This window comes from Suncus etruscus, chromosome 14, assembly GCF_024139225.1.
Source record: "Suncus etruscus isolate mSunEtr1 chromosome 14, mSunEtr1.pri.cur, whole genome shotgun sequence".
Lineage (NCBI taxonomy): Eukaryota > Metazoa > Chordata > Mammalia > Eulipotyphla > Soricidae > Suncus > Suncus etruscus.
The window spans coordinates 78,418,574-78,444,347 of NC_064861.1; the positions used below are offsets into that span (position 1 = coordinate 78,418,574).

The 25,774-nt window shown below is 38.0% G+C and overlaps 1 protein-coding gene and 1 non-coding gene across 2 annotated transcripts in view; both read left to right on the plus strand.

Moving 5' to 3' along the window:
• The window catches only part of DPY19L3 (dpy-19 like C-mannosyltransferase 3), an 87,751-nt gene that overhangs the window by 28,735 nt on the left and 33,242 nt on the right, over positions 1 to 25,774 (plus strand). Inside the window, exons 5-9 of the mRNA XM_049786231.1 lie at positions 6,504 to 6,625; positions 7,172 to 7,317; positions 9,978 to 10,101; positions 10,645 to 10,779; positions 25,415 to 25,546. Coding sequence (XP_049642188.1) covers positions 6,504 to 6,625; positions 7,172 to 7,317; positions 9,978 to 10,101; positions 10,645 to 10,779; positions 25,415 to 25,546 — 659 coding nt within the window. The remainder of the gene's footprint in view (positions 1 to 6,503; positions 6,626 to 7,171; positions 7,318 to 9,977; positions 10,102 to 10,644; positions 10,780 to 25,414; positions 25,547 to 25,774) is intronic.
• LOC126029061 (U6 spliceosomal RNA) lies at positions 22,158 to 22,264 on the plus strand. The gene has a single exon (XR_007502717.1). It is a non-coding gene; the product is annotated as a U6 spliceosomal RNA (small nuclear RNA).

Genomic DNA, 25,774 nt, shown 5'->3' on the forward strand with positions numbered 1-25,774 from the left:
CTCTCTCTCTCTTTCTCTCTCTCTCCTTTCTCTCTCTTATTACCTTTTTACACAAAAGTGAAGCATCCTTGATTCTTTTCCTTGCCAGCTAACAGAATTTCTTACCACGGTTTCACTCTGCAGAGACAAATTACAGTGTTTTGTTGACAACAATAATGTTAGTGGGTGAGTGCCTGGGAGAACCAGGACTGGGGAAAGTCATTCTGTATGAACTCCTGCATGGTATGGATAGCAAAGTGTTGCCAGCCTCACTAAAGCAGCTGTCAAGCTACACTTGGGAATCAGAAGACTGGTGAAGTATAGGGGAGCTTGTTCCTTCCAGAGACTAAGATTGTTCTCAGTTGAGAAGTTAGTTGGAATTTTCACAGGGTTTATTGAGGAAAGGTACTAATTTTGAGAGAAAGAGAGAGGAAGAAGAAGGAGGAGAAGGAAGAGGAGGGTAGTGGGAGAGGAAGAGGAGGAGGGAGAAAAGAGGAGGGGGGGAGAGAGAGAGAGAAACACTAAAGAAAGTATGGACAGCCCGAGAGAGAGAGAGAGAGAGAGAGAGAGAGAGAGAGAGAGGGAGAGGAGAGGAGAGGAGAGGAGAGGAGAGGAGAGGAGAGGAGAGGAGAGGAGAGGAGAGGAGAGGAGAGGAGAGGAGAGGAGAGGAGAGGAGAGGAGAGGAAGAGGAAGAGGAAGAGGAAGAGGAAGAGGAAGAGGAAGAGGAAGAGGAAGAGGAAGAGAAAGAGAAAGAGAAAGAGAAAGAGAAAGAGAAAAAACTAAAAGTATGGACAGCCCCAGAGAGGAGTTCTTGGAGATGCATCTAGAAGCGAAGTAGATGGGCCTTTTCAACATCCCTTGGCTTGGGGCTCTCTGTGCAGTTGAGTTTTATTGCTAGTGTGTTAAGGAGAAAGGGAGTTGACCACTAGTGTCTTCTTCATTTTGTCTTTTGTTTTAATTTGTTTTATACATTCTGGCTTATACATCCTGATTTACATATATTATTGGGTTTCATGCCTATAGCATTCCAACACCATAGTCTTCTCACCACCCCTTTATTCCCCACACATTCACTCCCATCCCCCATCACGGTAAACTCAGTTCCCTAGATTTCTCAGTTCTCAGATTCTATTGTGTTGTGCATTGAAAGTCTTATCTGCATCTTTTCTGCTAATGTTTCCTGGGTGATTTGGGGGGTGGGATGTGTTTGAGTTGGAGACTTTCAATCACTAATAAAGACTTAGTTGGAGTGAAAAAAAATTTAACACTATGAAAATGAATCACTAAGTTCCTCTGTGGTTGTTAGTTGGATTCACCCATAAAAATTTTAATTCTCTTTCACTTCGTGGTCTGAGCAACCATTGAGGATTACTGCTGACCACTGGTAATTACTGATGATTATTGCTTACCATTATGTAAGTTAAATCTTAAAAGTGATGGACAGATACTCTGCCATTCTTCCTGTATTGACTAGAACTCTGTTATCTAGAAAACCTTCTCTCATAAGCTCTTTGATTGACAGTTTGATGTACAATTTATCTAAGAAAAGTAGGCTAAGTGTTAACATTTTTCTCCTATACAAATATGTCAGTTCTACTAATTTGTGGATCTGTATTTGCTAATTTACTTACTCAGACTTAGTTGTAACCCCACAATGAACATTTGTGGTGATTTTGTGGTAACTCAGACATTTGTGGAAGGAGTGGTGAAAAACTTTTGTTACCCATCTCATGTTTTCCCAGTGAAGGTCACATAAGGACCTTTTCTCTTTTATATCACGGTGTCCTTTTCGATCAATTTGGTGCTTGTTTGTTGGTTTTTCTTTTTCTTTTCTTTTTTTTTTTTCTCTTTTGTTAATGATTTTGCAGTTGAAAATGGCCCTCAAGTATATTGCTCAAGCACTGTTTGAGTATGCCTAAGGGAAAAAATATGAAAGTTATCAGCAATCAGAAAAAGAAGTATATTAGATACGCCTCATTCAGGCATGAGTTAATGATTCGACAGTTAATATTAAAGAGGTAATTTTAAACTGAAACACAAAGTATGAAGGTTATGTGTCGAATAGAATGTATGATCCAAACTAAAGACGAAGAATAAAAGGAAATTTTAAAAATACTATATATAAGGGCTGAAGAGCTAGACAGCTAGTAGGGGCTTTACCTCTCATGGTCTGGCAAGCATGTCTAGGAATGATATTTGACTGCAGGGCCCTGAGTAAGCCCTGAGTACTGTCAGGTACTACCTCCTGAGCAAATAAACATATTTTAAAATATATTTATTTAAGTATTAATGATTTCATTTTCAGGACAGATTTGTAGACAATCAATTACTTGAAAGATCTGGAAATTGTGAACTACTTCTGTAGCATTCTCAAAGGTGGTTGTTTTGTTGAAGAGCATTTGTGTCCTTGTGGGACCATTCAGAGTTTCTGGAAGTGTTTTAGCTGAAGGATGAGAGACTACTAGAAGAGAGGGAACATAAATGCTGCTAAACAGCTCCCAGTGGATCACAGTGCCCCCCCCAAAAAAACTTTTTCCTTTTGTTTTTGGGCCACATCTGGTGGCACTCAGGGATTACTCCTGGTTCTGCAGTCAGAAAGGCTCAGGGGACCATATGGGATGCCAGGGATCAAACCCTGGTTTTTCCCAGGTTGACCACGTGCAAAGCAAATGCCTTACCGCTGTGCTATCACTACACCACCACCACCACCCCACACCAACATTTTAACTGGGAACAATATCAGGATATTGATAGAGCTGAAGTTGGAAACTTATGACTAAAATTCAACTACAAACATGCTTATAATCATAGTGCTTAAATAAAGATTTATTAAGAAAAAAATGTAAAATAAGGCAATTATTTTGCTAAATGTCACTGTGACTGCCAGGTCGATTTCTTTTAACACTTTCAAGTCATTTGTCAAGATATTTTTCTGGGGGTAGGGGCCACACACAGCAGTACTCAGGGGTTACCCCTGGCTCTGCATTTGGATACCACTCCTGATGGGCTTGGAACACCATACATAGAGGATGCCAAGGATTGAACCTGGGTCAGCTGCGTGCAAAGCAAATGCTTTGCTTGCTGTACTATTACTCTGGCCCCTCGAGATTAATTTGTAAGCAGATATCAAACACATGAAAAGGTAGAATCATCTAATGGATTTTCATCTATCTATCATCCAAATACTGTTCATCTATAGGTATTTCCCATCTCTTTTTTCTTAGAATTTTTGGTCTAAAATGGTTCGTTATGTCATAGTTTTCCAATGTCTGGGTTTTTCTAGAGCAGGGGTCCTCAAACTTTAAACAGGGGGCCAGTTCACTGTCCCTCAGACCATTGGAGGGTCTTGACTATAGTAAAAACAAAACTTATGAACGAATTCTTATGCACACTGCATATATCTTATTTTGCAATGTAGAAACAAAACAGATACAAATACAATATGTGGCCCACAGCCGATAGTTAGAGGACCACTGTTAGAGTCTTGTGATGCCTGATGTTGTTTTTCTGTAGCATAACTTCTACTAATTAGCAGTTAGATCAAGGAGCTAACTAAGATTTAGTTTATGTTCTTTGGCAAGACTATTCCCTTGGTGGTCTTTATCTTCTACACCCAGTGGCACATGTCTTTCAGTGTGTAGTTGTCTCTCTGTGTGTTGAGACTGACTCTTCCATTATTAAGTTATTTTTAGACTTTTACCTAATGGTTTGTACCATTAGGTGCTTGTACCTAAATATGTTCATGTCATAAGTTATTGTAAAATTATGCAATCAGATTATTCCACCATTTCATTCCTAAAGAAAAAGGTTTTCTCAGAAATGACTAAGAACACAGAATTTCAGTCCCTAAAGGAAAGGTAGGATAAATATTGGTCTAGTCCTTTTACTGGTTTGGTTTTGTTTTGGTTCCACACCCCACTGTGCTCATGGCTTAGTTTACCTACAGCTTTGTGCTAAAGGCTCCTGGTGGTGTCACATGCAGTGCAAGGGATTGAGCTTGGGTTGGCTGTGTACAAGGCAAGCACCTTACCCACCATATTATCCAACCTCTCCCGTTACTATTTTTATTTTAGTTTTTTGTTGTTATTTTTTGCAACACACCTGGTGATGCTCAGGGTGCAGAGCCAGGAATAACCCCTGAGTATTGTTGGGTGTGACCCAACAACTTAAAAATAAGAAAAAAGAAACTCCATTGCCTTTTTTCTGTGACATGATGTTGTAAGACCATTTAGTGTATTTTTTATGCCAGGCCTACTCTCAGCCATTTTCCTAGAAATGCTAGCTATTCCTAGTAGTTATTTAAGAGCCTAGGATCTGGTGCAAGGAATGTTTGTTGCTATTTGTTTGGTGTCCATGGCAATTAAGCAAACAAACAAAATCATTAAGGTCCTGAGATATAATATAGAGTTCGAGGCACTTTTGCTAGTCTTGCCATGACATTGCCAGGAGTGAGCCCTGAGCTCAGATCCAGGTATTTTTTTCTTCCCATATATCCATATATCAATATACAGATATATATTTTCCCACATATCCAGAACTATTTAATGAGCAGAACTAGAAAACATGAATTTTTCCAAGAAAAAATTTGAATAAAGTTATATTGCAGTTCAAAGTTAAGATGTCAAGCTCTTATCCTTCTTATTTTATAATTGTACCATCTTAAGTTGGAAATTTGAGCTATTTTGATATGAGCAATATCATGTGTTTTATGTTGACATTTTAAATAAAACCAAATAATTACTATATAATTAATATTAAATAAAAACTAATTTTTTTTTTTTTTTTTGGTTTTTGGGTTACACCTGCAGCGCTCAGGGGATTATTTATTGCAGACCTATTCTCCCCAGATAGGGGCTAAGGGAGATCCCTTTCCCTTCTAGAAACTGTGGGATAATCAAACCTCAACCCAACTCCCAACTCCTAAATGATGACTCTTTACAACCACCCACTCCATATCAACACTTTCTAACATAGATGCAAAGATGTGGATAGACCAGTTTAGTCTAGCAAACTTCCTACTTGCTGATGGATATCTGACCCATTCCATAAGGGTCAGACCTACAACTGCAACCTAAGAATAGATCTCTAATGTCTGTCTATAAGTGGGTGTCAGTGTGTATGTGGTAGACTCCTCTATGTTAGTGTAATCTGAATTGTACATATTCTCAGCCTATATTGTATATAGCCCCTGTAATATATTATCCCTCCTTTCCCACTCCCCCATTCACCACTCTACAAAACTCCTTTTAACCTTTCACCCCTCAACCCTGACCCATTATTTTACCCTATTTAATCCTCTTTACCTTCAGATCATTTCTGATCTTTTCTGTTTCAGATACTGCATAATACACTTGTGTTGTCATTTTCTTTCTTGTTGGTCTTCTACCTTGGAATGATTCCTAGACATATTCCCTCCGGATCAAAGAATAATTTTGGCTGGGGACAGTACTATATCACATTCCTACCTACTGTATCTGAAAGAATCTGTCCCCATTTTTGGAGATGGGGGTGTTTTGGAGTTTGGGGCATACCTGACAGTGCTTAAGCTTATTCTTGGCTCTTTGCTTGGAACTCATTGCTGGAAATACACAGGAAACCATATCCAATGCCAGATTTAATTTTGTTTGTAAGCTGATTCCCTTTTTTTTTTTTTTTTTATCAACAAGACTTCTAGGATCCACACATTTAATTGGGCCACACCAGAAATCACATACCTGTTGTGATGCTGGGGGTCACTTCCTTGTTGTGATGCAGTACCACTGGAGATGTGGGGTTGTGCCTGAGAATGGGACCCCAATTTCTATGCCTCACCAGTAGGTGCTGTACCACTGAGCCACTTGCCAGGCCCACCTTCCTTCCCACCTCAAGGGCATTTTCAAAATAAGCTTCACAATGAGAACTCAGTGCCATTTTAGATTGCTCTGCTGGTAGGAACAAGGAGGAGCTATTCCCCCCCCCCCCCCATTTGTAATGACTGTGTGCATGTTTTTTTCTATAAACTATTAATTTGACCTCAGCAGAACACCCTCATTCTGTAACACATTTCCTGTTATCCAGCTGCTATTTGGAACATGCTGTTAGCATGGCAGAGAGAAAGTCCGCTGGTAGAAATATGTATGTTAGGGCTTCTGCCCAGTCAGTGCATGTGTCTTGGTCACTCATGTGACACTGGTCACAGAAGCTCACCTGTTCAGAACTTCCAAGTGCAGTGATCAGGGAATGGCATCTGCTACATGTGGTCTTCTAAAGGAGCCTCTGCAAGTCTCCTCTGAGGAGGTCAGGCAGGGGTGGTATATACCATGGCTCAAGTTTCTGTAGAAGAGCTGTATTATTTTTTCATTGCATTCACAAAATTGTTGCCAACAGCCAACAGTTCTTTGCAGGTAAGTCTATTTTATCCTTGCTGTTATATCCTTCATGCCTAGCTCAGTCTCTGGCACTTACTAAGAAGGTAGGAATGGATTTAAATGCATAAATAAATAATTATAATTATTTCTCCTGATTTTTTAAAATACCAATCTTAGGTTTTCGTGGCTTAATATATGATAACAAAACTGAATCTATGAGGACAATTAATCTCCTTCAACGAATGAATATTTATCAAGAGGTTTTCCTCAGTATTTTATATAGAGTTCTGCCCATTCAGGTATGTTGTATTCTGTGATATTAACCTGTTAATATAAGAAGAAAGTAAAAATTTCTCCTATTTTGTTTCAATTTACATGTTATTCTGATATTCAGCTGCTTGATATAAAAATATAAATATTTTAACTTTTCATATGTAATAATGTATATGTTTATTATATATGATCTTTGCTTTATATTTATATAGAATATTAAATATGTATTGTTTATACACACGTTTTTATGCTTCCTGGCTTATTTATATGCAGCCTAGAGGTAATAAATATTTACTTTGGAAAGAGGCCATCACTTCTATGTAATTTTGAGAATTTTTAACAGTTTCTCATGTAAATAAGATAAAACTGGACCTAAAAAGTTAGGTGTGAAATTTTTCTAGTGTAAAGACCAAAGCCAAGGTCTTAAGGACTTCCCCCTTATATCTTGGTAGAGAAGAAAGCCTCTTTGTACAATTTTATATGGAAAGGCGTAAATGTTAAATTTCACATTCATATTTCTTGAGGTGGTTCTAAGTGCTTTCCTCATAAATCGCTTTTGTTCCCTTTTACAGGAATATTTAGAGCCTGTTTATTTTTATATATATACTTTGTTTGGACTCCAAGCGATTTATGTCACAGCTCTGTACATAACCAGCTGGCTCCTGAGTGGTACATGGCTGTCAGGGCTACTAGCAGCTTTCTGGTATGTCACCAACAGGTGAGTCGGAGTCAATAAACCTTTTCCCATTTGAAAGTACAAGTGTAGGGGGCAGGAGTGATAGCACAGCAGTAGGATGTTTGCCTGGCACTCAGCCAACTCAGGATAGATGTGAGTTCGAGTCCCAGCATCCCAAATGGGTCCCTGAGCCTGAGGAGTGATTTCTGGGCACAGAGCCAGGAGTGATCCCTGAGTGCTGCTGGGTGTGGCCCAAAACCATCCCCCACAAAAAGAAATAAAAGAAAAAAAGAAAAACAAAGTACAAATGTAATGAAGTTACTTCACTTCTACTTCAAAGAGAGCTGTTCTACCTTTCTTTGTACAGGAGTATCTCCCCCCCCCACACCTTGGCTTACTTAGTAGTGTTCTAAGTCCTTATTATGTACTTTTTCAGCTGAGAAACAAGACATTGAATTGGAGGTAAGGAGAATTATCCATAATAATCTCAGTTCTATTACCACATGACTGTGTGATCAGTACTTCTCTAGTCACACATCTCATCTAAAGATATTGTTGCTATTGGTGGCCAGAGCAATAGCACAGTGAGGAGGGTGTTTGCCTGGCGTGTGACCAAGTCAGACTCGATCCTCAGCATCCCATATGGTCTCCGAGCCCACCAGGAGTGACTCCTGAGTATAGATCCAGGAGCAATTCCTGCATACCACCAGGAATACATACATATATATGAATATATAACAATATATATAGTTGCTATAAATCTTAATAAGCTTCTAATTAGCAAACCATAAAGGACTGCAAAAATAGAAGGAAATTCTTACGTTATTTAATATCTATTATTAAATATATTATTCATTTCTAAATACCAAAGAGTAATAGTATTCAAAAATATGTTCTTAAAGGAGATATTGCATGGCCTACAGTAGCAGCATTTTTTTTCGGTAGTTATATTAAAATTGTAATATAATTTGAATAATAATCTTATATGATCGTAAGTAAGTAACGTTTTCTGTTTTGCTCTGGGAGTTGGTCTATGTGTATTACTTGGGATTTGCTCCTAGGGGTGCTCATGGAACTGTGCAGTGCTCAGAATTGAACCTTGGCCTCCTGCACGCAAAATATGCACTCATGCCCTTAAACTATCTCCTTCACCCTATAAATTACTTGTTTTGTTTTGGGGTTACACTCATCAGCGCTCAGTGTTACTCCTGCCTACACTCAGAAATCAATCCTAACAGACTCTGGGGACCTTATAGGATGCCGGGTATCGAACCTGGGTTCATACCAGGTCAGCAGTGTACAAGATAAACACCCTACTGCTGTCTATCAGTTCAGCCCTGCAAATTACTTTTTACTATAATCCTATTGAGTGTTTGCTATGTAACGAGCATCTTTAAAAAATCTTAAAAAATATATTCTTTTGGGGCCAGAGAGATAGCATGGAGGTAAGGCATTTGTCTTGCATGCAGAAGGATGGAGGTTCGAATCCCAGCATCCCAAGTGGTCCCCCGAGCCTGCCAGGGGCGATTTCTGATTGTAGAACCAGGAGTAGCCCCTGAGTACTGCCAGGTGTGACCCAAAAACTAAAAATATATATATATATTTTTTTTCAATAGTTTTATAGTGTAGGTTTTATTAATATTACAATTTTTGAGATAAGCAACCTAAGGATTAAAATATTTTATAAAAGTTTCAGTTCATGTATGTATCTATGTGTGTGTATGCACACAAATCAAATTCAGAATGTGAGATCTCTGTGTTAATGGTGACTTTTTAACATTTTAGGGTTTTTTTTTTTTTCCCTTTTATTTCTATGTTCAGGGTCTTTGTACTTGGTGAAGCTGATATTAAACCCAGAGGTCTTTGCATGCAAAGTTATCTTCAGCCCAGTAATTTCTTAACATTTTAATCTGACATTTTGCTTTTTTTTTTTTTTTTGCTTTTGAGACTATATGAAAGTCAAACTTATTGTTCTTACTAATTACTATTCTTACTAACAACTTACTAAAAGTTATTATTGACCAATGTTCAGGGCTGATTCTTGGTGCTGTCTGTACCTTTTGTACTTGGTATTCAGCACCAACATAAACACTATATTTGCCTTTGGGTTCACGTTCAAGTAAGCCAGGAAGAGGCTGCTTTCTTATCTCCTGTTGTGCTGGAGATAAAACCTGGGGCCTGACTCAGATGTGAGTCAAGCGCTCTATCTTTTAACTAGATCATAGCCCAGTAACACTATGACCCTTGACAAATTTAAGACACATCTACAGCACTACAGAAACACAGTGCCAAAATACAAAAACATTACTAATTTGTTGATTCAACTAAATCCAGGGTGGAGTTACACTAATTGACTAATAAAGTTGGCGATAACAAGGCAACTTAGCATGCATATCTGTGGTTTACAAATTGTGCTAATAAAGGTTTGAATCCCAGCTCTACCACTTGGCTAACTGCATACCTATGGAGAGGAATCATACTAATACAAACTAGTCATTATTATCTTTGGGACAAAATTTTCTCAGTGCCAATTTTATATTGCAAGGATGATGACATGGACAAGTTATTATTATTGTGATCTGGTCACCAGGATCTAAATCCATTTACTGCAATATAACTGTCATATTGAGGATATCTTTGAGGAAATTATAATTAAAAAAAAAAAAGGGTCACTTTGACCATTTGTGTTTCCTTTTGTGCAGAATAGATACTACCAGAGTGGAGTTTACCATTCCATTGAGAGAGAACTGGGCGCTGCCATTTTTTGCAATTCAGATAGCAGCAATTACGTATTTCCTGAGGCCAAAATTACAACCACTTTCTGAAGTAAGTTTTTATTAGGCTTTATGCATATTTTTAACCTCGAATTTTATCTAAGAAGCATCAGAAAATGTATGTGGTGCCCTAGTGCCTGTGAATAGTTCCCCTTCTATGACTGATTTTTTAAACTTCAGTTAAATTGAGTTTTCTTTTTCTGAGCTTTTTCTTTCTACTTTGCAAAGAAAATGTTTTCCTATTTGATGTTAAAAAATGTACTGTACATAATCTGCTCTTAAATAGTTGCAGCAAACCCACACACAATTTCTGCAAAACTGTCAGAATTTTTAAGCCATTGCTCTTGGGATGTGATTTGGTGCATTACCGCCTCCATAATAGTGTGGAATACACATACCGTATATGAATATTTATATGCAAAGTGTCACTTTGGTATATTTAGAGTTTAAATAACAAATGCAAGGGGTTTCAGAGCAACAGTGTATGGTTTTTCTATTGGGTTTATAGAGATATTGGCTGCTCTTGAGAAAACTTGTCTGCAAAGCTTTTTATTACTAGAGACATGTAAATTATACCAAGGCTTTCTTTTTACAGAGGCTGACACTTCTTGCCATTTTCATATCAACTTTTCTCTTTAGTCTGACATGGCAATTTAATCAGTTTATGATGCTGATGCAAGCATTAGTGCTCTTCATACTGGACTCCTTGGACATGCTGCCAGCTGTGAAGGTAAGCGTGGTTTTCTTTTCTCATTTCAGAGGGCCACCGTTTAATGTTCTGATGTCGTAGAATGAGCACAAAAGATGCACCTGCTTTGATAAAGTTGAATCTTCTTGCATCTAATGTAAATATGCCGTGCTCAATTGAACTAGAAATTTATGCAGCCTGGTTTGACCATTCTTGCATTCATTCTGCTATTTTAAGTTAGTTATTTTCAATTTTAAGAGATGGCTTTATGTGGAAAGCAAATGCTCACATCTGTTGTCCTTTATACAGCTGATTTAAATGATAAAATCAAGAGTAGCTCTTTAAAAATGTATGGCCTCTTTATTTTTTAACCCCCCTTTGAGGAACTCAATGAGTATACAACTTTTTATGTAATTTTTCACATGTTCATAGGCAAATTCACCCAGTGTGGAATATGCCTGTAGACTGGCCAAAGATTGCATATGAAATCAAATTAATTACAAGGAAACTCTTGTTTATCTCCCAGATATGTGCTACTGTCATTTCACTGCCTGATTTTTCTTCATATGCAGAAGTATTATTTAATGTTTTGTGTAAGTTTTTTCATTTGTAGTTACTATCCTAAATGACATATTTTAAAAGTACATTTTGTATTGTTCAAAATTATTTCAAGTATTTGTGGCAAGATAGTCTAATACAAGAGTTACTCTCACTTATTCCATATAAAAGAGATATAGAAATCTGTAGGTATTGTCCAAATAGCAATACATATTATTATCCACTGAGGTGTTAGGATAAGCACTGTGGGGGAAAAAATGCCATCATGTATAAGAAAGACGTTGTCCTATTCAGAGTGAGTTTGCCATTGAGCCAGGATGGAGTGGGGGAACTAGACAGTTTGAATAGAGAAAGAAAATTGTCATACAAATACCAGTCTAGAAAATGAAACTTCTTTTTCAACTGACAAGATCTCACAGCAATAGGAAGCTCCAAATTGGGCCACAAATGAGGAGAATAGAATCGAATGGAATGTAAAGGAATAAGGATAAGAAGGTAAAATGCAATAAACAAGACAAATATATAAGGCAAGGTTAGAGGATATGGAAGTGAGAAGGAGGGAGAGAGGAGACAGGATTTAGCATTTCTGTAGGTGTGAAGCAGAGATCACTCATGTACTGATACTAAGAATCTAGTGGTTATCAGTTTTTGAAGTGAGGTTTTGCTGTGGATCTAAAAGTCTAAAAATGTATTTACCCTTTCACCTGACACTTCCATACCTGGGAGTTTATCTTAAGAAAATAATAAAACACATGTTGGTTACCATTTTTGCTGTGGTAAGAAAAGACTGGAACAACTGAAGTTATTAATTAAGAATTATAAGGAGTATTGTTAATTAATATGGCAGATAATGACAGATGGTATTAATAAGGTTTATTCCCCCTCTTCTTTTTCTAAAGAATAAAATGGAAAGTGAGCAAATATTATGGAAATATCAAGAATCAGCAGTCATTTTAAATTTTCTGTGGTGAATATTTCTTCTAAAATTAGAAAACAGAGCTGGGGAAATAGCTGGGAATAGCTTTGCATGCAAAATCCACTCCCTAGCACAGTAGAACTCCAAGTACTGCAACCCCCAACACCATATTAGAAACATCTCCCAAGTACTGGTTGGGGTGGGGGTATGTGGCCCCCAAACAAGAAAAGCAATAAATATAATTAGAGGGAGCTGGAGAGATAGCATGGAGGTAAGGCGTTTGTCTTGCTTGCAGAATGGTGGTTTGAATCCCTGCATCCCATATGGTCCCCCGAGCCTGCCAGGAGCGATTTCTGAGCAGACAGCCAGGAGTAATGCCTGAGAGCTGCCGGGTGTGATCCAAAAAACAAACAATATACATATTGTTTATTTTGTTTATATATATATAATTAGAGAATGAAAAATACTTAGCACACAAAGAGAAATAATAGTGACTCTTTTTCATTTTCAGTTCTAAATTTTGTTCAGCTGTAACTTCTTTGAAAGTATACTGTAGTTAAGGTGATGTGTTGACATTTACAGTGTTGGGGTGTACAGTAGCCTCAGGTCACCACCACCAAAGTATGCACTCCTGCCCTTGTGTCCTAAACTCACCACCCACTCCTCCTAATCTGATCATTTTAAAAAACTCTGTTGATGTTATAAGTAGTTACAAATGAAACAGTTCTGAGTTATAAAATCAGTTGCTACTATCAGCTTTAAAAATAACCAGCTCGGGGGCCGGGCGGTGGCACTGGAGGTAAGGTGCCTGCCTTGCCTGCGCTAGCCTAGGACGGACCGCGGTTCGATCCCCTGGCGTCCCATATGGTCCCCCAAGCCAGGAGCGACTTCTGAGCGCATAGCCAGGAGTAACCCCTGAGCATCACCGGGTGTGACCCAAAAATCAAAAAATAAATAAATAAATAAATAAATAAATAAAATAACCAGCTCAACAGCCTGCTGCCATGTCAACAGCCCAGCCTCACAGCTTCAAGACTAATCTTGGAAGAGACACCAATCTGATGAAAGTCATGGGAACATAGGTCTTTGGGCTCAAAATGAGGGGGTTCCTTCCAGAAGGAACTGAGCCATGTCCCCCATCCTGCAGATGCCCCTGCAGCCAAACACTCACACCTCACAGCCACTGCCATCCAATCATCCCTACTTCACAAAAAATAACCAACTCTTTATTTGTTTTTGTTTAGGGTTTTGGGCCACACCCAGTGGCACTCAAGGGTTACTCCTGGCTCTGAGCTAAGAGTTAGCTCCTGGCAGGCTCAGAGGACCATATGGGATGCTGGGGATTGAATCCGGGGGATTGAATCCAGGTCTGTCCTAGGTCTGTGTGCAAGGCAAACCCCTACTGCTGTGCTATCACTCCGGCCCCATAAGCAACTCATTTTTTTTAATATCTTTATTTAAGCACCATGATCACATAACCAACTATTTAAATTGGCAGATAGTTCTACTTCAAAGAGCCATAGTTTCTTTATAAATAGTAATCACTGATCTCTAATCAGATTAATTAGTACAGAAGAGGATCAGATTAATTAATTAAGGAAAAATCTGATTAATTAGTACAAAAGAGGAAATACAGATTCAGAAGCTTCTGTGACAGGAAGCGTTATCTTGTCAATGTCCTCTGTACTTGTCATAGATGATTTAGAGGTTCTACCTGGATGTACCCAGCTGTCATTTCTAGTTCTGTGCTCAACAAAGATTCTGGTCAATGCCAAGGATACTATATGTAGTGCTGGGAATCAGATCTGGGTGGACTATAGACTGCATGCTACTGAAGTATTGGCCAATCTGGTATTTTATATCTTGCAAAAGTTTCCTTTAGGAAAGAAGGAAAAAACAATAACATTCACAGATGTGGGAAAACACATATGTTTTGTGACCAACAGACTGCTTTTAAAAGTTTTCAGTCATAGTTTTTCTGAACTAAAACGTTTAGCCACTTAGATGTTTTACCTTTTTATGGCCATGTAATACACGATTTATTGGAAAGTAAAAATGATAATAAAATTATTTAAATGTTACTTAAATGTATTGTTATGCTATACATAAAATTTTTAATTAAAAATTATAGTTTTCTTCAGGCCAGAGCCATGGTGCAGCAGTAGGGCGTTTGCCTTGCATATGGCCAATTTAGGACTGACCACGGTTCAATCCCATATGATCCCGCACACCAGGAGTAATTTTATTTTTTAAATTTCTATTGTGATCAAAGTGAATTACAAATCTTTCACAGTAATATTAAAGGTACATAGTGACAATGAATTAGGGGCTTTCCCACCATCAGTGTTGTCCTCCCTCCACCCCTGTTCTCACATGCATGCATCCTCTATCTTCCGTCAGGAGTGATTTCTAAGCATAGAGTCAGGAGTAATGCCTGAGCATCACCAGGTATGACCCAAAAACCAAAAAAAAAAAAAAAAAAAAAAGAAGAAGAAAGAAAGAAAGAAAGAAAGAATTTATAATTTTCTCAAGTATTCTTATAGTAGCATGTTATAAATATAATAGTAATTATACATTCTTTATAATTTTTAAAAGTTTGAAACTTTTTTTTTTTTGGGTAGCACTCAGAGATCACTCCTGGCTCGATGCTCAGAAATTGCTACTGGCAGGCTCGGGGGACCGTATGGGGTACCGGGATTCGAACCGCCAACCTTCTGCTTGCAAAAAGGTCACCTTACCTCCATGATATCACTCTGGCCCCCAAAGTATGAAACTTTTAAAAGCAATTAGAATATAATCCTGATTTTGGAATAGGATTATGAATTTTGCACCAGTAAATGGTTTCTTCCAGTATTTTTGAGTAGCTAAGAAGTAAAACAGGTTTTTCTTCCTTCTTTCAGAATTGATTTACTGTAGCAAAGGTTTCTTTTTAAATATTGTTTCATTATCACAAGATGATGTGCAACCATAGATTGTGAGGTATCTAAAATTTGCCACTGGCTATATAGCAATCTTTTAGACAACTTTATAGTGTGGCATAAGTTCATTTTCCTTATTTCCAGTATGTGGTATATTTAAAAATAAAATTTGGGGCCAGAGCTATAGCACAGTGGTGAGGGCATTTGCTTTGTATGCAGCCAACTTGGGATTGATCCCCAGCATCCTGTATAGCCCCTGAGCCTGCCAGGATTGATTTCTGAGTGCATAGCCAGGAGTAACCCTGAGCACCACTGGGTGTGGCCCCAAAACCAAACAAAAACGAAAACAAAGAATCTGCATTTGCCCTGCTCTGCCCAGGGCACACTTTGAGTACAGTGCCAACTTCTCAGTGCCTGGGAGGAGTACTTCCAGTGCAATGAGTGATTGTGACTAAAAGGAAGTATTGACAGAAAAAGGAAATTGGTAAAAAGAAGAAACATTCCAACATCAGGAAGAAAACAAAGGCTTGAAATAAAAATCTTTTGATTTCTACAAATTTCTACAAAAAAGACTAAGACTAACCATGTCTTAGTCTTTATTAATGTATCATTTGAAAATCTGAAAAACCACTCAAAATTCTGTAGAAATAAATCCTTACTGTCTTAGTAACTTACAGGAAGGCAAGAAAAGAAAGGAAAGGGAGCAAAAGATAGAGAACAAAAATATGGCAAGATTCAGGGAGAGAGTTCAAAGGGGCAGAGCACATACTTTGTATGTGACTGTCCCTGAATTTTATCTCCAGACAGCTCTGTCCTCTAGCACTGCATGGTGTGGCCCTGTTCACTCCAGGGGATATCCCAGCCTGGCTGGGCTAAGTAACATATTACCAAGTCCAGTAACTACCAATAGGCCCATACTGCTAGGCAGGGCATTACTGGAGTTGACTTCTGAGCCCTCAAGTTTCTGTGGGAAGGCCTCCTCTTCCTCTTTCCTCTGCTTCTTCCTCTCCTCCTCCTCCTCCTCTTCTTCCCTCTTACTCCTTTAGTCAGAAAATTAAACAAAGAAGATAAAAACAAAAATTCTGTTTATTTGCACTATCTGTATCGGATTTCAGTTTGGCTTTCCTGTCCAGAATTATTTCAGGCAAAAATCTATCTTTCCAGTCTTTTTAAAGAATTTTACTATCTTCTTGACTTATTTTATGGTTGGAAGCTCTGAGATTTCTTTACATAGCAATTTCACAGTGTTTAACATTTCCTTTGTCTTCTTCAGGAATGCCTTCTTTTTTCTTAATTTCTTAATTTCTAATCTCTATCATTTCTTCTCTTTCTGTTTTACTTTTTGATAATATATCTCCTGCCTTGTTGCCTCTAATAAAGCAGCGATTCGAGGCCAGTAAAGCCATTTTCTTGTCTTGGGTCCCACTGCTATCTTGGTCCAATTGCATGTGAACATTGCAAAAACTATTCCATCGGAATTTATACCAAGGAATTTTCCATAGCCAGATTTCAGAGCCATTATGGAATCACACAATTGGACAGCTGTAAATTGCTCTGAAGGACTTGGACCCTCATCAGCTTCTTTATATGGAGTTCTCAGTGTAAAAAAATCCATTGTCAAGTACAAGTATGTAGGTTCCTTTATCCATTTCAATTGCTATTGCTCCTGAAATGCCACTGAAGTTTGTTACTGTTCATCAGATCCCAACAATGTCTAGTTGTCAAGTTGGGTATCTTCATTCCATTCTTTCTTTTTCTTTCTTTCTGGCTTCTTTCTTTCTTCTTTCTTTCTTTTTCCTTCCTCCCTCCCTCTCCCTCCTTCCTTTTTTCCTTTATTTCTTCCTTCCTTCCTTCCTTTTTTTCTTCTTTACATTTAGCCTTGGTTTCCTTGAGAATGAGTTTGATAGATTTGGCATATAGTATTCTAACAGAGTTCCCAGGACACTTCTGTACAAAGAATTAGGAGTTAGCTGGTTCAGGACAAAATACTTGGACTAGCACAGAAATGGGTGAGGGAAACACAGAAATAGAGACAGGAGGACAGACACCCTAAAAGTGTAGACAACAGCAAAAGTGGATGACATTTAATTGAAACCTTAGTCTCTAAGCTCCCTGCCCCACGAATATACTTAATGAATTAAAGAGTTTTTAAAATGTAGTAGTGTCGTATCTATCAGAAATTACTTTAAAAGTAAATAAGCTAAATAAGCTCTTTTAAAGACCAGATGATAGTGCAGTGGATAGGTAGTTGCCTTGCACATGGCAGACCTGGGTTCAATCCTTGGAATCCTCCGAGTCCTCCACGAGTGACCCTTGAGCACAGCTGCTTTGTGGCCCCAAAAAGGTAAAAAAATAAAATAAAATAAAGACATGAGTGGATTCAATTTAAAAAGAAAATCACAATCTAACTATTATCTATAAGGTGCCAGAGCCATAGTACAGATGGTAGGGCATTTGCCTTGTATGTGGTCAACATTTGGTACTCCATATGGTTCCTGGAGCACCATGAGGAGTGATTCCTGAGTGCAGAGTCAGGAATAAGAATAACCCCTGAGCATTGCCAGGTGTCCACATTAAAAATAAAAAAAAAGGGGGGCCGGTGAGGTGGCGCTAGAGGTAAGGTGTCTGCCTTGCAAGCGCTAGCCAAGGAAGGACCACGGTTCGATCCCCGGGCATTCCATATGGTCCCCCCAAGCCAGGGGCAATTTCTGAGCATTTAGCCAGGAGTAACCCCTGAGCATCAAATGCGTGTGGCCTGAAAAACCAAAAATAAAAAAATTTTTAAAAAAGGAGAAAAGAAAAATAAATGGAAAAAGATATACCACCAGCACTGTAGGGTGTGACCCCAAAACAAAAACCAAAAAAAAGGAGTGATTATGTTAATACCAAATAATGTAGGTGTCAGAAGAAAGGATGTCAAGGACAGTAAAAGACTTTTATAAGATGCTTTTTGAAGAAAAAAGTTAATTTATTAAGAAGACACAACAATACTATATTAAGTACCAAACAACAGAAAAACAAAATATGTGCCACATAAACTGGCAGATCTAAAAGGGGAAATAAGTTATTCCCCAAAAAGAGCTAAGCGCTTCAACACCTCTTCTCAACAACTGGTAAAAAAAAAAAAAAGCAAGACAGAAAAATATGAAGATAATAGTACTCTACACCACCATCTGTCTCGAGAACTGATCATTATTTATAGAACACTCCACCCAACAATAGCAGAGTAACTATTCTTTGTAGCTTTCTACAGAATCAGAATAATAATCAATATACATTGCCTCCTGGCCCTAAGGCAAAACCAATTAATATAAAAGTATTAAGATAGAGAATACATATTTTGGCTCTTTGTTTTGCAGAAAACATTACGTTATCTGACCATGATAGATTCAAAGTGGAATTTAGTACAGAAAGATTGGAAAATTTTTTATACCTTGAAAAATACCCTTCTAAATAACCAGAGGGTTACAGAATAACTGAGGGAACATTAAATTCAAAGGTAATGAAAATGCAACCTATCAAACTCCACAATAGCAGAAGCATCAGTTAGGAAAATGCTTAGCATCAGTTAGGAAAATGTTTAGTACTAAAGGGAAAGTCTGAAATTAATCTACTGAGCTTTTACCTTAAATAGGGTAAAGAAGACAAAAATATCCCAGTGCAAGCAGAGGAATAAAATAGTAAGAGTAAAAAAAGTCAATGCAAATTAAAAATCTAAAAATATTAGAAAAAATATTCATGACATTACAATTAACTTTTTATTTATTTTATTTTTAATATCTTTATTTAAGCACCAGAATTACAAACATGATTGTAGTTGGGTTTCAGTCATAAAAAGAACACCCCTTTCACCCCTGCAACATTCCTGCCACCAGTGCCCCCATCTCCTTTCTTCCCCATCCTGTCTGTCTTTAAGACAGGCATTCTACTTCTCTCACTAATTACCATTGTCATGATAGTTGTTAGTATACTCCTTTCTTCTTCCTTCCTTCCTTCCTTCCTTCCTTCCTTCCTTCCTTCCTTCCTTCCTTCCTTCCTTCCTTCCTTCCTTCCTTCCTTCCTTCCTTCCTTCCTTCCTTCCTTCCTTCCTTCCTTCCTTCCTTCCTTCCTTCCTTCCTTCCTTCCTTTTCTTTCTTCTGGCAGGCTTAGGGGACCATATGGGATGCTGGAGATCAAACCCAAGTTCATCCTAGGTTGGCCAAGTGCGAGGCAGACTCCCTACCACTATGCTATCGCTCTGACCCCAATGTAGTTATTTCTTTAACTGCACTCACCACTCTAGACACAGAATAGTCTCACTCTTCTATAGGTTTTAAGAAAAATAAAAGACATTATTGTAATAATACACAGACAATAGAAATTAACTTTTTAATATTAAAATCTTTATTGAAGTTCTAATTGTATTAGAACATTAAAATTCAATCTTAATAGACTTGGATATATTTGGATATTCTAAGTCTCTATGGCACAATTTATATTTTATTCTATATATTAGTGGTTAAGATCACAGACTCCAAAACTAGGTAGAGGTAATATCTGTGAGTCATCACTAAAAACAAATATTCACTTTAATTACAAATGATTAGGGACTTGAGGAAGTATATATTATATATAAATTGAACCAGCTGATGGAACGTGGAAAGTTCCAGTTTCTTACCCCACTCTTCCCTCCTCCCTTTAGATGTACTTTTTTTGGGGAGAAGGGATTGGGTCGTACTCAGTGGTGCTCAGGGGTTCAGGCATTACTCCTGTCTCTGTGCTCAGAAATCGCCCCTGGGGTGCCAGGATTAGAACCGCCATCCGTCCTGGATCAGCTGCATGTCAGACAAACACTCTACCACTGTGCTATCTCTCCAGCATCTAGAGGTACTTTTGATAGTCCAGTACTTTCCAGTACATAATACTTCTCAGTTTTACATTTTGAGCTCTTCACCCAAATTGTTTCTCTTGAACCAAGGATGTCAATAAATTTACAAAACTGCGATCTTGTTGTAATACAAATTCCACTTCACACTTTTCTTAGAAACTTGTCTACTTGATATAAAAAGAAGGCTGATAGTTGGAGTGACAGCTCAGTGGTAGGGCATTTGCTTTGCATGCTGCTGACCTAGGACAGAGCCAGGTTGGATCCCTGGCATCCCATATGGTCCCCTGAGCCTGCCAGGAGCGATTTCTGAGTGCAGAGCTAGGAGTAACCCCTGAGCACTGCCAGGTTTGGCCCAAAAACAAACAAACAAAACAAAAAAAAAATGGCTGATAGTTTTATTGGAAAACTATATATCTGTGACTAAACTTATATTGTTAAAATTTATTTTTAAATTTTATTTTAGGTCTTTTAAAAACTTTTTAAATCGGGCCTGGAGAGATAGCACAGTGGCGTTTGCCTTGCAAGCAGCCGGTCCAGGACCTAAGGTGGTTGGCTCAAATCCTGGTGTCCCATATGGTCCTCCGTGCCTGCCAGAAGCTATTTCTGAGCAGACAGCCAGGAGAAACCCCTGAGCACCGCTGGGTGTGGCCCAAAAACCAAAAAAAAAAAAAAAGAAAAATTTTAATCATGATTTTAGGGTTTAATGCATATGGTATTTCAGCCCCAAACTCCCACCAGAATGTCCATTTCCCTACACCATTGTCTCGGGGACAACCCTACTCCAGTTCCATGACCTGGTAAACTAGTAGACCAGTTTTTAGGTTCTGTTACCTTTGGGCATTTGTTATTCCCTTTTTTGTATCTTTATTTTCCATATATAAAATAAATTATCCATATTTGCCCTTCTTCAGGCTGATTTTGCTCATCATGGTACCTATTTTCCAATTGCTTGTAGGTTATAGAAATTTGCATGATTTCATTTTTTCTTAAAGATGAGTAGTATTCCATTGTATGTTTGTACAATAGTTTGTTTGGTAATTTTTATCTTGGATACTTGGTTTTATTTCTCCCTAGATTTTGGCTATTGTGAATAGTACTACAATGAACATAGAAGCACAGATACCATTTCTTAATAGAGTTTTGGGGTCCCTTGAGATAGAAGCCAAGAAGTAGAGTTTTGCTAGTCATATTGAAGCTCAATTCTTAGTTTTTTGAGGAGTATTCATACTGCTTTCCAAAAACATTGAACCAAATAATATTCATACCAGCAGTGGACGAGTTCCTTTTTCCCTACATTCCTGCCAGCATAGGTTGTTTTTGTTGTTTTGGGTTGTGAGCCAGTCTGTGTGAGGTGAAATCTCATTGTTTTTATTTCATTTCTCTAATGATAACATGCCGAACCAATTTTTTTCATATACATATTGGTAATCTGTACATCTTCTTTGAGAAAGTTTCAGTTCAGCTCATTTTTTGATGGGGTTGTTTTTTATTTTGTTCTTGGTAAATTTTATGAGTGCTTTTAATGCTTTGTTAGATGAGTGGGAGACAGACATTATCTCCCAGTTTGTGGGGGTATTTTTTCTGATTATTGCTTTGCAGTGTAGAAGCTTCTTAATTTGATAGTCTCATTTGGTTAGTTTGGCTTCCATTTGCTTGGCCAATGGCATTGAATTGTTAAGGGTGTCTCTAGATACAGAATCATAAAGAGTTTTCCTCTGTATAAGTGGATACAGGTCTGATATCAAAGTCTTAATCCATTTTTTTAATTTTTATTGTGGTCAAAGTAAATTACAAATTTTTCACAGTAATATTTAAGGCACATAGTGACAATGAATGAGGGGCATTTCCACCACCAGTGTTGTCCTCCCTCCACCCCTGTTTCCAGCATGCATCCCATATCTCCTTCCTTTACCCCCCTTAATGCTAGTGTAACTGTTACCCACTTGTATAGCTTGTTGTAGATTGGGTATTGATTCTGTTGTTGTTGTCTTTGGGTTTGGTGTTCAAGTCTGATCATTATTTTCACTAAATGTTCATATGACTGTCTGGTCTTGGTACCATCCATTTTCCCCCTCAAATTATGAAGCTGAACAAGATGATTCCAATAATGTGGTTCTGTTGGAGATATAAGAAAAGATAAGGGAGAAGAAAAGAAAAAAATGTGCTCGCTTCAGCAGCACATATAGTAAAATTGGAACGATACAGAGAAGATTAGCATGGCCCTTGAGCAAGGATGACATGCAAATTCATTAAACGTTTCATATTTTTTAAAAGAAAATAAAAGAAGAAAAGAAAAAAAAAACAAAAAAAGAAAGAGAACTAGGAGGAGTCCATCTAGGTATTATAAATATCCCTTTAGAAGAAGAAAGGGAAAAAAGAAAAAAGGTAACAAAACAAAACAGACAAAAAATCCATTTTGAATTGATTTTGTGCATGGTATGAGAAAAGGAATAGGCAAATTTGTTAGTCACAAGTAAAATATGAAAATGATTTTCTACATAATTCCAATAAAACCCACATCAATAGGTGTGCCCATCTCCCTCCTCAAGGGCCACATCATGCATCCTTTCACCTTCAGCCCTGACAACCCCCAACTCCATTGTCTATACAATTCTCCCATTTTGTTGCCTTTGGCCCCCTTTGTTGTCACCTTGCTGTGTTTATTCTTTAGTCCCACATATGAGTGTCTATTCTGTCCTGTATCACTTTCTGTACCTATTCCTTTCCTTCTGGCTGACTTTGCTCAGCATGTGTGTGTTGTGTTGCTGCAAATTGCATGATTTTGTTCTTTCTTATAGCTGCACTGTGTTCCACTAGGTATATGTGTGTATGTGTGTGTGTCCATGTCTGTGTGTGTATACTTCTTGATTCACTTACCTGTAGTTGGGCATTTGGAGTTTTTCCATATGTTGCCTAGTGTACTAAATGCTATGATGAACATAAATCTGTATATATCCTTTCAAATTGATGTTTTTCACATTAATGTTTGGAGGATACATGCCAAGAAGTGCTGGATCATGTGGGAGTTCTACTTTCTTTGGAAGTCTCTGCAGAATACTCTTGCAAAATCTCTGCAAAATATTGAATACAGGCTGAACCAAACATAGATATTTGTTACCTTAATATACATTATCACCTTAATTTTTAGTTGGTTTTTGTTTGTTGGTTGGTTTGTTGTTATTTTTGTTTTTGTGCCACACCTGACAATGCTCAGCGGTTACTTCTGGCTCTGCACTCAGGAATCATTTCTGGAAGATTTGGGGACCATATGGAATGCCTGGATTGAACCTGGGTTGGCCTTTACCTGCTGGACTATCTGTCTCCCTGTTTGTTTGTTAAGGAAATTGATATTAAGGAAAGACAGAATTAAATGTCCAAGCCACAGAATCAACCACAATGAAATCATGAGACTCCAACGTTTAACAACCAAACTTAAAAAGGTGTCTGTTATGATGGCAGGCTGGGGTGGTGGGAAAGTATGGAATGGACTCTGCATACATTGGTGGAGGGAGATTGATATTGGTGGTGGGATTGGTGCTGACACATTGTATGTCTAAAACTTAACTATGAATAGCTTTATAAATCACAATGCATTCAGTAAAACAATTAATAAAAATGAATTTAATCTGAGCAATCAAAGTGCACACAAAGACTAGAATAAATTGCAGGGCAAGTAAGTAAGCCTAGAAAAGAATAAAATAAAATGGTGTGGAGTCTTTTAGATATGGAGGATAATATAGGCAAAAATAGAATAGGAAATCATTGCAAATTTACTCTGTACTTCAAAGGTGCCTATTGATGGGTTATGTGATATATTCCTTGTCCCTGCTTTTCATTTACCTATTGAATATTGATGTATCACTAACTTCTTAGTGTCCTGCTCAATTGGGAGCCAGAATCAGTGAGCAATATTATATTGAATAACTGGCTAGATAAGAGCTCACCAATGGCTGCACAAGTTGCCTAAAAAATAAAAGAAAAATTGGGACTAACATGATAGTTCAGTGGTTAGGGCATTAGCCCAGCTGACCTGGGTTTAATTCCATGTGATCCCCTGAGCCCCATCAACATTGATTCCTGGGCACAGAGTCAGAAGTAAGACCTGAGCACTTCCAGGTATGATCCCAAAACAAAGAGAGAAAGACAGGCAAAAATAGTCTATTGGTTTTTAATCAGGGTGCCAAGGTAATTATGATGAAAGAATAATCTGTTCAACACATGTTGCTGAGAGGCCAGAGCAATAGTACAGCAACGAGGACACTTCCTTGTTACTGACCCAAGTTTGATCCATGGTATCCCATATGGCTCCCCTGAGCCCACCAGGAGTGAGCCCTGAGTGCAGAACCAGGAGTAAGACTTGAACACAGCTGATGTGACCCAAAATCAAACAAAGGAACAAACAAAAATACGTTTCTGGATTAGGTGGATATCTTACAAAAGAAGGCCCCATCTCCTCCTCATACACATTAATGAACTCAAAATTAGTTATTAGGGACCAGGGAAATGACTCTGCCTTTGCCTCAATCAGACCGCTAGTAAAGATTGCTGTCACTGACTTTGAGACTTAGGTTCTTGGCCACTGCACTGAACTGTGTGACCTGCTCTGACCCTCTCAGATAGGACAGTGAAAAGCCTGCCCCGGAGGAGGGATCAGCAGGGAAGTTAGGCAAATAATTACATCAGTCTCACAAGGGAAATTTGTTTTTAAATTAGCCTTAAGAGAAAATTTGGAAATAATGGATTATAATAAAATAATGGTGTTGGCTGTAGAAGACAATTGTGAAAAATTGTATTTATTTTGGCTTGTGGGGACCACAGGTAGCCAACTACTCCCTGCATGGTTCTCAGAAGATACACATGATGCCAGGAATCAAACCCACGCCTCCAGGGTGCAAAGTATGTGACCTAGCACTTTGAGCAATCTCCCAGCCCCTATTAAAGAGTTTAGGAGAGAAATGAAGACAACGTGCTATTTTCTGGCCACAGGATATACTTTCAGCATTTGCTTCCTCTACTTCTTATTAACTCTGTTTGTTTACTCTTGAGTGTTTTAAAATTCAGAGGTGAATAACCAGTTGGAATTTTGGGGGTGGGAATGATGAAGGGAAGTGAGGGTCAGGGTCAAATTCTGCAGTGCTCAAGAGCCATTCCTGGCTCTATACTCAGGCAGGAGTCATCCCATGCAGTGAATCAGGGATCAAATGGTGTCAGTGACTGAACCTTTGTCTAACAAAGCAGACATAGGCAAGTACCTTACCTTCTGTCTTCTTTCTGGCTTCTCTTTTTCAGATCGTCTCACTCAATTAAATGTGTATTCTGCAATCTTTGTTACTTGTTATATATCCAATGAGTAAATAAAATGTCAGCATTTCCTGATTTTATATATTTAACCATCTTAACTTTTTTTAATTGTTGCAGGCAACATGGCTCTATGGCATACAAATAACAGGCTTACTGCTTGTTTGTATTCTTCAGTTTTTTAATTCCATGATTCTTGGATCACTGCTTATCAGTTTTAACTTTACAGTATTAATCGCTCGAAAGCTTCAGGTAGGTCTTTGTTTCATTCTTAGTAAAAATATACTTAATTGTTCAGTTGGCTGGAGAGTGATGTGTGTGTATTTGTGTGGGTGCGGGTGTATGTATCTAAGTAAGAGATAATAACATTTTATTTTAAATCATTCTTTTGTTTGGACATTTTTCACTTTCTAGAGAATTAAGCCACAATTCAGGAATCAGCCAAAGAGTCTCATTGGAGTATCATTGATTTAAAGATAA